This window comes from Chelmon rostratus, chromosome 14 (genome assembly GCF_017976325.1).
Source record: "Chelmon rostratus isolate fCheRos1 chromosome 14, fCheRos1.pri, whole genome shotgun sequence".
In the NCBI taxonomy this organism is placed as follows: Eukaryota; Metazoa; Chordata; class Actinopteri; order Chaetodontiformes; family Chaetodontidae; genus Chelmon; species Chelmon rostratus.
The window spans coordinates 12,811,936-12,822,807 of NC_055671.1; the positions used below are offsets into that span (position 1 = coordinate 12,811,936).

General features: G+C 43.5%; 2 protein-coding genes across 2 annotated transcripts in view; one reads left to right on the plus strand and one right to left on the minus strand.

The window, feature by feature from the left end:
- The window catches only part of mtus2a (microtubule associated tumor suppressor candidate 2a), a 30,038-nt gene extending 26,650 nt beyond the window's left edge, over window positions 1-3,388 (plus strand). Inside the window, exons 8-15 of the mRNA XM_041952754.1 lie at window positions 359-425; window positions 852-1,066; window positions 1,190-1,295; window positions 1,392-1,465; window positions 1,564-1,662; window positions 1,795-1,914; window positions 2,746-2,846; window positions 2,959-3,388. Coding sequence (XP_041808688.1) covers window positions 359-425; window positions 852-1,066; window positions 1,190-1,295; window positions 1,392-1,465; window positions 1,564-1,662; window positions 1,795-1,914; window positions 2,746-2,846; window positions 2,959-3,388 — 1,212 coding nt within the window. The remainder of the gene's footprint in view (window positions 1-358; window positions 426-851; window positions 1,067-1,189; window positions 1,296-1,391; window positions 1,466-1,563; window positions 1,663-1,794; window positions 1,915-2,745; window positions 2,847-2,958) is intronic.
- A 3,874-nt stretch (window positions 3,389-7,262) lies between these two features.
- Window positions 7,263-10,856, minus strand: stoml3b (stomatin (EPB72)-like 3b). The gene is made up of 7 exons (XM_041952043.1): window positions 10,657-10,856; window positions 8,909-9,012; window positions 8,726-8,798; window positions 8,530-8,612; window positions 8,220-8,423; window positions 7,922-8,056; window positions 7,263-7,817 (listed from the first exon to the last, which is right to left on the minus strand). The coding sequence occupies exons 1-7, from the start codon at window positions 10,718-10,720 to the stop codon at window positions 7,629-7,631; spliced, it is 852 nt and encodes a 283-aa protein (XP_041807977.1). The 5' UTR covers window positions 10,721-10,856; the 3' UTR covers window positions 7,263-7,628.
- Between the last annotated feature and the right edge of the window lie 16 nt (window positions 10,857-10,872).

The window sequence follows — 10,872 nt, forward strand, 5'->3', positions numbered from 1 at the left end:
TGGGGGATAAACATATATTCATTCTGCTGAAAAAAGGCACAGGTATTGTTTTTTCTAAGCTGCATTTTTATACTTTAGCCATGCTAGCATGTGGCTCTAAGTTTGTCCAGAACTTTAATTAATGACCAAGAAGCTGCTGAACAAATAAATTCCCATCATAGCATGCTAATGTTAGCATTTGGCTCAAAGCACCACTGTGAGCTGGAGTTTAAACCTCTGAGCTGCTAGCATGGCTGCAGGTTCTTAGTTTTGTTGCATTATCCAGCAGGTAACATTATGTCCATGCTCCATAATCAGTTGCATAAATGGTACTTGTCACCTGCACTGTGTCAAAAATGTGCTTATTTTCAATTTTCAGAATAAAACTACAGAAGAAAATCAGAGGAAATTATCGCTGGAAATGCAAAAGATCAGAGAGGAAATGGGTGAGTGAGAAGCAACGTTGACCGAATATATGAAACATTCAATTGATCGAATCAGACCACTGATTGCTTTTTCACAGCAGACATTTTGACTGGTCACAGTATGAAAAGCATATTGTTACTAATGACATTAACAAGGGCTCTGTTCAATTCAAGTGTCCCAGTAAGTCCTGACACACCCTGACCTCAGTTTAAGATAAGATAAGATAAGATATACTTTTATTGTCCCCGTGGGGAAATTTTTCCAGGACTCCGTCCAGCGGCAGTTTACGGGTGTAAACAGAAAAAAGAGAACCAAACTTTCTTGTTTGGTTCTCTCTTTTCTGTTTACACCTGTAAACTGCAGTTTCTATTGTCATAAATGTACAGTAAAACTATGACTGTTCAGAACTAATAATATAACATAAGATCCACTCTACTTCATAACAGCATCCAACTCAGCACGATGGGAGCGACTCCACCGGGAAAAGACGGCGCTGGAGGTGGCATTTGAACGAGAGCTGCAGGAGCTGCAGCTGCAGCAGGAGGCGGAGCTGGCCGCGGTGGAGGAGGGGCTCAGGAAGTGCCACTCAGCGGAGGCTGAACACCTGAAGGCGGAGCATCGGTCAGAGATGGAGGAACTGAGGACTCAGCAACAGGAACAGGTGAGAGAAGGGCATCATGGGAGATGTGTCTGTCTGTTCTGTTAGCTTTGATGAGACCCAATCCTCTGCGTGACATCCGGTCAGTCTTTAAAGGACACCGCTGTGTGTGCGTGGGTGTGTTAGATGGAGGAGATGACAGTCAACCACCAGGCAGCCATTCAGGAGCTCAGAGACATGCACAACATCACCATGGCAACACTGCATGAGGAGCACGCCCGTACCATGAGAGGTACGATTTTGGATCTCATTTAAAAAACACAGTGTGACACCAGCGCTGCTAGAAATGACATCAGCTGTTTGTTTGTGCTCCTGAACTTGTGTGTAGACTTAAGGAAAGCTCATGAGCAGCAGAAGATGCTTCTGGAGGAGGATTTTGAGAAACACAGACTTGCTCTGCAGGTATGATTCCACAACAAAGACGCAGTTTTTTTGGTTGATGCACACGAATACGTACTGATGCAATGTATGTTCCTGTGTTTGCATGGATGCTTGCGCAGGATCAAGTGGATACGCTCACATTTCAAAACCAGAGTCTGCGGGACAAAGCCAAACGCTTTGAGGAGGCTTTGAGGAGGAGTACAGACGAACAGATAGTTGTGAGTTTACCTGCCTGCTAACCGCTGAAACACATAATAACTATGAGCCACTAGAACTATTGCTTATTAATAAACTAAAGTGGACCTACAAGCTTGAAAGTGTACGTGCTATCTTTCCAAACTTTGAAACAGGATGCTCTGGCTCCATATCAGCACATTGAGCAAGATCTGAAGAGCTTGAAGGAGGTTGTGGAAATGAAGAACCAGCAGATACACCAGCAAGAGAAGAAGATCTCTGATCTGGAGAAAGTGGTAGGCTCAAATAAGCTATCTGGAGCCCCCATTCACACCACCACCACCACCACCACCACCACCACTACACAAACACATATATGCACGCTGGTCTAGATCAGAGTTTCCATTAGAAAAAAATGGTGGTGGTCCACATGTCCTGGAAGATTTCAATGTCCCGGACAAATGGGAGACATTCCGGTCAAATGTTATTTGTGTTTATAGACCCTATTTCCCCATGTTTTTGTGTCTAAGTGACTGAATGGGACAACAATTTTTGAAATTGGTCCACCATTGAGTGAGAGCGCTGCAGGCGGCATCTGTGAAAGGGGCTGCAATTTAATCCCTCTGGGTGTTTGCTTTATCATCAATATACGTCCACTAAACATGCCTGTTTTTGCCACTGACAGGCTCATATTGTTATATAGCGTCTGACAGCATTATGGAAAGGATCACTTCAGAGACGGACCTTTTAGGTAAACAGTAACATCCTTTTTGCTCTGAAACAGCCGCTTTATCGCTCTCAGACTCCATGTACAGAAACAGAAATTTTATCATTATAAAACACACTTCAATGCTACAGAAATGGTTGAAATAAGCCCTTAATTCTCCGGGTTAGATGTGAAAATATCGGTAGAGGAGCAAGGGCCAGAATGTTTTCTCATCTGACTTGAATTATTTCAATTGTGACATCATGACCCGAAAGATTTAACTATGTTGGACTTCAACAGATTTTCCTGCTAGAAGATAGAAGGTAGTGATCGGATAACAGAAACCCTGGTCTGGGTGCACATGATGGTCATTTTGTCTGGTGAATGAAATATTGGGCTGTGGTTGTGTTCTACTTTTGAGCAGGCCCAAAAGAACGTGTTCCTTGAAGAGAAGGTCCAGGTTCTGCAGCAGCAGAATGAGGATCTGAAGGCTCGTATTCAAATGAACCTCACCCTGTCCAGGTAAGACAGACTCAGTCATCGTCATCACCCTCGTCAACGAGGACTTCTAAACAATGATGCGGTGTGTAACGTTGCATATTCCCTGCTTAATGCTGAGTCGTGCTCTCTGCAGGCAACTGTCAGAGGAGAACGCCAACCTCCATGAGTCCGTCGAGAAGGAGAGCACCGAGAAGAAGAGGCTGAGTCGGAACAACGAGGAGCTTCTGTGGCGTCTCCAGACCAGCCCCCTCATGTCCCCTGCCTCCTCCCCGCTGCACCGCTCCTTCTCCACCTCCCCCGTCCCATCGTCCCCCTTCTTCTCCTCCTCACCCGGAGCGGGGTGCGACTCCCCCACTCACTGCCACGGCTGTCCCCAGCAGGCCCAATACTCCTCCCCCTCCCACAGAGCCGCCGCCAATCAAAACCTCTCCCCGGGACCAGCCACACCCACTCACAAGGCAGCAAGCAATCACAATTACTCACCCGGCCCGGCCACGCCCACACACAGAGTGTCGGCCAATCGCTGCGGCTCTGCTGCTTGTCTCAGCTCTTTGCAGAGATAAGCTCACACACCCCCACACACTCTCTCTCTCTCCTATTTTCATAATGTCCTCTTTCATTTCCTTCACTTTCCGTCACCTCCTCTTCCTCTCATGAACGTGAAAGTACGTGTTGGTGAAAAACAAGGCCGTCACAGGGCAAACTGGGCTGACAGGGAGTCTTGATCTTTCTCAAGCCTCTACAGCTGGGGGTGTCCATCATGTGAAACACAGATGAGCAGTGTGATGCGGCTCAGTTCCACAATCCCAACTTGTATGTAGACTGGAAACGTAGACTGTACATACTGTATGATAGTGGCACAGACAGTGTCGACGTGTAGTGAAACCTCCCTGCATGGGTAGTCATGAGTCAGACGGAAACAGTACAGATGGAAAGTAGCACACTGCTGTCACCAGAACACAATACTCTGGTGTGTTAAAACCACGGTCGCGTCCTTGATAAAATAAGCTATACTCTCTCTCATGGGGATTAGTTTCTCATAGTCAATTCTGTTTTCGGAGATGAGTTCTAATTCCGAGTCATGAACTGAATCAGCGTTCTGCAGAAATGGTTTTTGTTTTGTTTTTTATCTGGAAAAAAAAAATTACCCTAACAAAGCGCCTTATACTCCGTCCTGCCGTCTCACCAGCAGCGAACAAGCAACGTTTTATTTCATAAAGGACTTTGGATAAAGAATTAATATGCGAATCAAAGTGGATCTTGTTTTTCTGGCCTCCTCGAGGCGTATGTAGACGTTTTGTAATTAATTCAAGGCTGATAGTTTTACTTGCATGGGACGACCCCGCCTGGAGTCCCGGCCCTCACAGCTCACAGAGGACTTAAATGCTCACACCTTTCCAGGTCTTCCTACAGCGTCTCGCCACATGAGCTACCCTTCACTTTCGGGATCCCTCAGGTCAACTTGCAAAAACTACGTCTGCCATTTTGTATTTACCTCAGCGGGAATGTGCAGTCTGTTGTGTCTGTAGCTCAACAGCAGCAGCAGCAACAGCAACAACAACAACAACAACAACAACACACAGCTACCAGGGAGCTCAAAGCTAAAGGGGAAACCCGACACAGGAATCTCCGTTTTCAATGTTGTGGATTTCTTTCAAATGTGATGTTCATATCTAATTTATTTGTCACATGTATTTTGCTACTTAAGCAAGCATGTACTGTGAAAGTCTTCCAGTCTTAATGTGAAACTTATTATTGCTGTGATCTGTCTATTTATTAAGCTCGAGCTGCGAAGGAAGTGAGTGTTTGTAACTTTGAAAATAATCACCTACGGGACACAAGTGGAATATGCGACTTCCCCAGGAGAAAGGAGATATAGGAGATTTTTTTTTTTTGACTTGTTGTCATCGCGCAGACACAGGTGGCGTTCAGGGGACTGTCTCATGATATGACAGGTCTATAAGCTATGTAGGTTAAAAACAATACAGGTTAACCCTCTGTTTACCTCTTTGTGACTAGTCTTACAAAGATCAGCGTAACCCCGTCCGGACCTGTGTTTCTAACCTCTTCACAACCTCTTCTGATGCTTCTGCTTTGTTTATCTGAACGGCACGCTTTATCCTGTTACGTTCAAATGTTTGCAAGCTACGCCGAGGTCTCAGTGTGCAAGAATATATCGTTCAGGGAATTATTTTCTAAATTTAGATTAGAAATCCTTTCAATTTTCATTTTTTGTATAGCTTCTCTACAGAACATTATACACGCTCAAGATGTTTTCCCGAGATAATTTTCCACTTCTATAAAATACAACAGAGAAACCAACCTTTGGTATATAAAAATGAGAATTATTTTATAGCATACAGTATGTAATAGCCGCCTCCTGTACTGTACTCTACTGGCTAACTTACCCTCAGGGTCCTAATCTGTCATCTGGCTTTGAACAAGTCAACATAGAAAACTACAGTATTATCCAGTGTGATCTCAGTGATTTACTCGCTCGTTAGCAAACAAAGCTAAAGCGGTTCAGACCACACATGAACATGAGCTGCTGTAAATAAACAAGGCCAGTGAGAAGGGATGAGGGTATGTCTGCGTTGGCAGATACAGCGACGTTGCTAATGGGAGCAGGGGTTAGGGTTAGTGACTAATGTAATATTGCTAAAGTTAAGTAGATGCATGAGGGTGATGGTGTGTGTGTGTGTGTGTGTGAGTGAGTGTGTTGGGGGTGGGGGGTATCGAGGCATTGAAATTCCTTCCAGCGCCCCTGCTCACTTTTTCTGTTAAATTACAGGTTAGGTAGATGTAACCTTTTTACCAGCATGTAAAGGGGGACGTTTCTGGGTTGCCAGTTTTTTCAGTAATTTACCTTTAAGTAGATCCCTCATCGCGATACCAGCACTTTTGATGGCCGTGAAAACGTAAAAATGATTCTTTCATGGATCTTCAAGATTTTTTTGTATGATACGTACACAGGGTTGAATGCTCTTAAACAAAAAGAATGTCGAGTACACAGCATAGGATTTGAGAAATGTATCTCAGCTGTCACTTATTTTGTACCCACGCTGATGATTTTGAGAATGTCTTTGCATAATTTGCATAACGATCAATTGTAGGAATTTGCCAGTCAGAACGTCACTGTGTTTTCGAACATTTAGGATTACAGTTCACCTGCGTCATTGAAAGATTGTTCAGGGTCCTCCTAAAGGTCACTTCAGGTGCAAAAAAATAGAGCCTACAAGGATGCAACATAGACGACTGTTTACAAGTTACAGCGAAAAGTTACAGATTTCTTCTCAAATTAATATCTCACCTTTGAGTGGACTATGATTTCTAAACAATGAACTGGTATTGTAATGACCCTTCAATGTGTCCTGTGGACATCTGTGTCTCACTATGAGCTGAATGTCAAAAATGTAATGACCGCATTTTATACAAGTCATTCGTGTGATTTTGTTAAATATAGAAGGACCTCTTGTCTGAACACTATGTAGCAGCCATTTAATATGTAGCACTTGGTTGAGCATCCCCACAAGAAACATGGGTAATTTATCTAATTCATTAGGGACTTTTTGAAATGTCCACGTTTATGTTTAAATGCTGTTGTAGCAGATGTTTCCAACCTTCAGCACTAGAATTAGAATTTGCGGAGGTAAGCTACGCCATTACCCCCCATGGATTTGGTCCAGAGACAAAGTTTACTGAGTTTGTTTGTTCTGGCACTGATTGTATGTCTGAATGTAAATACATTTACAACACGAGTTGTGTCTTAGTGCACCAACGAAGTAATAGAAGCATGTTTTTTCTGTCTTTTGCTGTTTCTCGCTCCCCCCTTTCTCTTCTTTTAGCTCTCTGCATCTGTGATGGTCGAAACGTAACTGTAGCGTAGGAGGCCTAGAGGACGAGGAATGAGATAGTTCAACATGTAATGTATACACGGTATGTCGATGCTTTTATTTGTACCTTTTTGGGGAGAACGCAGTATTAAAAAATATTCAAGAAAAGCAATGTGATGTTCGTGGTTCATTTCAGGGTGAGTTCTGCTCTCCATTCGAGAGTTCAGGTGTGTTTACCTGCTACATGCTGGATCCAAGTCTTTGTCCTAGTTAACAGCATGCTGTAAATATTCATATTCATATTATGGTCTTGATCACAAGCATCAAAGTATGCTTGGACACAACTACTAGACAAAAAACAGACCACCTAACACATAAAATACTATTTTATAATACTGTTTTTCATGTATTTTTACAAATTCTTTCAATATTAAAACCTTAAATCTGTTTGTTTTCTAAGTCCTTTTGCCACAGAGCCTGCTCATTTAAAACATGCAATGTGAAGCCCAGAGGGAAGAAATCTGTTTGATAGCGAAGAGATAAAAAAAAAAACTGAATTAATATCACAGACAGTATATTAGAGATTCAAGAGTGGAGGCAGCAAAAGCTTTGTAATCTTTATTAATAAAACTTCACCGGTTAGTTTACATCTAATATATCAAAGTATGCAAGTGATCAGCGTTACAGTATCGTAAATGAAATGTTATTTATTACATGTTTTTAACATTATAATGTATAATCTCAGTTTCATCACAAATTTTAGGTCAGCAGGCGTTGCCTGATCCCAGCTTGACTGTACATATATACATAGAGGTGTTCCTGTGATCAGTCTGAAAAGACGTCCACCGTACAACAACAGCATTATCTTTCATTGTGGCGTTGTGCTTTACGAGGGGCCACAGACATGTACCCTGACCCCACCCGACTCTCGTTACATTTAGCAGTGACTTTACAGGACGGTGCCGAGGAATCACTTCCGCATGAAGTGAGCCATGACATCCATGGGCAGGGGGAAGATGATGGTGGAGTTCTTCTCTGCTGCTATGGTGTTGAGAGTCTGCAGGTAGCGGAGCTGCAGGGCCGACGGGGACTCTGCGATCACGAGGGACGCCTCCTTCAGGGCACGAGATGCATTCATCTCACCCTCTGCTGCGATCACCTGCATGTAGATCAAGAAAGAGGTTAGGATAGCGCACAACAACGAGCCTGAAAGCACCACCCGTCTTCTCCTTTAATGGCCATTCATTGCTTGTGTGTTCGGACCTTGGCTCTGGCCTCTCTTGCAGCCTCTGCTTCTGCAGCCATGGCTCTCTGCAGCTGATGTGGCAGCTTCACATCTTTAATCTCCACACGCTCCACCTTGATGCCCCACCTGTCTGTGGCTTCATCCAGGCTGGTCTGGAAAAGGCAGAAAGAGGATGAACTTACACCTGTAGCTGACTGACTATCCTGCACCAAACCACATCACAACATCCAACGTCAAGATTTTACCAAGGTGAAAAATAGACAGCACTGCAATTTATCTAATTGCATAGCTTTAAGTGGGCTTTAGATTCTGTACCTGCATGCTGTGAGCAATGCCCTCACGATCAGATAAGAGCTCAGCCAGGTTCTTGGTGCCCAGGACATTTCTGAGGGTGGTTTGAGCCAGCAGCCGCGTGGAAAAGTCAGCATTAGACACGTTGGCCACAGAGGCGATGGGGTCGCTGACCTGGAAGTACACCACTCCGTCCACACTGACTGTAACTGAGTCCTTGGTCAGGATCTGGGATAGAAATACATGACAGTTTGTGTGCACGCGTCCACAGATTTGGACTGAAAGTATTTTATAATGCTGTACATTTTCCGCAGACAGTTTTGTGTTGTTGTACCTCTTGTGGTGGGATGTCAAATGACACTGTTCGAAGATCCACTTTCACAAAGGAATCAGTGCATGGCAAAATAAAGAAAATTCCTGCAGACAAACAGAAAAAAAACATGAATTATCAGTTTTTAAAAAAGGGAAAATTATTTCCTGACTGCAGGATTTCTTTTAACAGTTAGTCTAAACGAATAAATTGTGTCTACCTGGTCCTTTAGCCCTCTTGTCTGTAATGCGTCCTAGCCTGAAGATGACAGCGCGCTCATACTCTTGCACAATCTGCAAAAACAACAGGAAGACCACATCAGAGGCCCATTTTACCTTCAAATGTGCAGCAACGGAAGCAGCAGTTTGTCTCTTCAGCCCACTCATTTACTGAGTTCACTCACCTTCACACAAAACCAGACTGTGAAGGGGAAGAGGACAATTGCGAAGATGCCGGAGAGTATGACTATTAACCAACCAATGCATCCCAAAGACCCTGTCCGTTCAGCTGCAGAGAGGGAGAGACAACAGTGTGTGTTTGAGTGTGTCTGAAATATGAAAGAAAGGCTCCTTGTCATCGCAAAGCTAGAGATGTGAACAGGTTTGAATCGAGAAGACACAAGATTTACATCACAGAGGCATAACGAGGGGAAATCTGCCATAAACGTCGAAAAGCTCTCTGTAACTTCAAGCCAGGATACCTTAAAGAAAGCCTTCAGCTGCAGAGCTCATTGTAAATGGCTTGTGTGAATAAAAGCTTTGTGTTTACAATAGTTATTAACATTTTCCTCTGAATCATTACAGAACAAACAACATATATAATAGAACATTATTCATAAATATTGTTGTCTTGATTGTTCTTCTGGTTTCCATCTCAGATTTAACAAAGAAACTCACACGCAGATGGTCTCCCAGTACAATCAGTACAACATTTGCTCATGTAACATGATCTCTGTTACGCCACTTAGACAATAAGAGACAGTCATTAAGCGAGGGGAGCTTAATAATGGCTGTCTGAATTACAGCTTTTATCTGTACGCATTTCGCAAGAAGGCCATTATGGCAAATGGAGTGCATTTATGTAACGTTTTCTGCTCCCACCAACCACTCAAAGCTCTGTACAACACACACCACATTCACCCAGTCGCACACCATCAGGAGCAATTTGGGGTTCAGTGTCTTGCCCAATGCAGACTGGAGGAGCCGGGCGATCGAACCACCAGCCTTCTGATTAGTAGAAGACCCGCTCTACCTCCTCAGCCCCTGACTGAGCACCCTGTCATGGGACCATATTTTTATTGGAAGCCTCAATCTCATGGCCTTTGTCCTGCTTGGTTATAATTTTCTTCGTTCTAGTACCAGAAAAAAAAGCCTGTTGTTGAACTGACGAAAATGTCACTGCTGCACAGAGCTTTAAGTAGCATTATAAGGTCAGGCATTTGTTGAGATTATGATCTTAGTTGACACTGTGCCAATCTTCATTATAGCTGTATTGTTTTCATTAAATAGGATTTAAAAAATACCTGTTTGTGTGGAAAATACTTCAGAATCTGTACACCCACTTCTTGTATTACTGATTTGAATACTTGGTTGGAGTTGGGTGCATGTAAATGATGTGTACACAGGAGCCTCTGTCACAACATCCTGTTCATGAACAGGAAAAACGATTATGGTTCGGAACCTCCGATATGAAAACAAGCCTGTACGAGCAACCCAATTAAATAACATTTACACACAATCCAAACTCAGCCGTGCAACATGATAGTTCCCTGTTCACCAGGCTCCACGGAGCATGACTACACACACAAACATCCACAGTCACATGCTTCTGGGACTCTTTATCTTGGTGACATGTGATTTTCGTCTCTATGACGATGGAGTTCTACTTTGCCCCCAGCCTCTGTGGCTGCTTTCCACCTGCACAGGTGAGGTCCTACATATACGCCACACATGACACAGTCCCGCTGCTCGCACATTTGACTACACAAATACAACACACGCTCAACATGGAGCTCAGGGAAGAGTAAACAACCTTTGCTGATTTAAGCTTAAAACAAGTGTGGTGTTGGTAATGTTTTACTTTCGCAACACAAACAGTTACGTAACATTAAAGCTCAGAAGACAAAACAATAGGGAATGTAGTTTATCTTACATATTATGTTTTCTGTGCTTGTTCCTCTTCTCTTCTGGCTTTCCATATTTTCCTCCATCTCCATACGCTGGTTGAAAGTGAAGAGGGAAGTGGGTTGACTGAGTTTGTTGAAGTGAATCTAATGAGGAGGGAGCCACCCAGCCTTTTAAAGCTGTAATGCTGAAAGAAGGTGTAGGTCTGGCTCCACCTCCACCACCGAGTTGATCATCAGCAAAC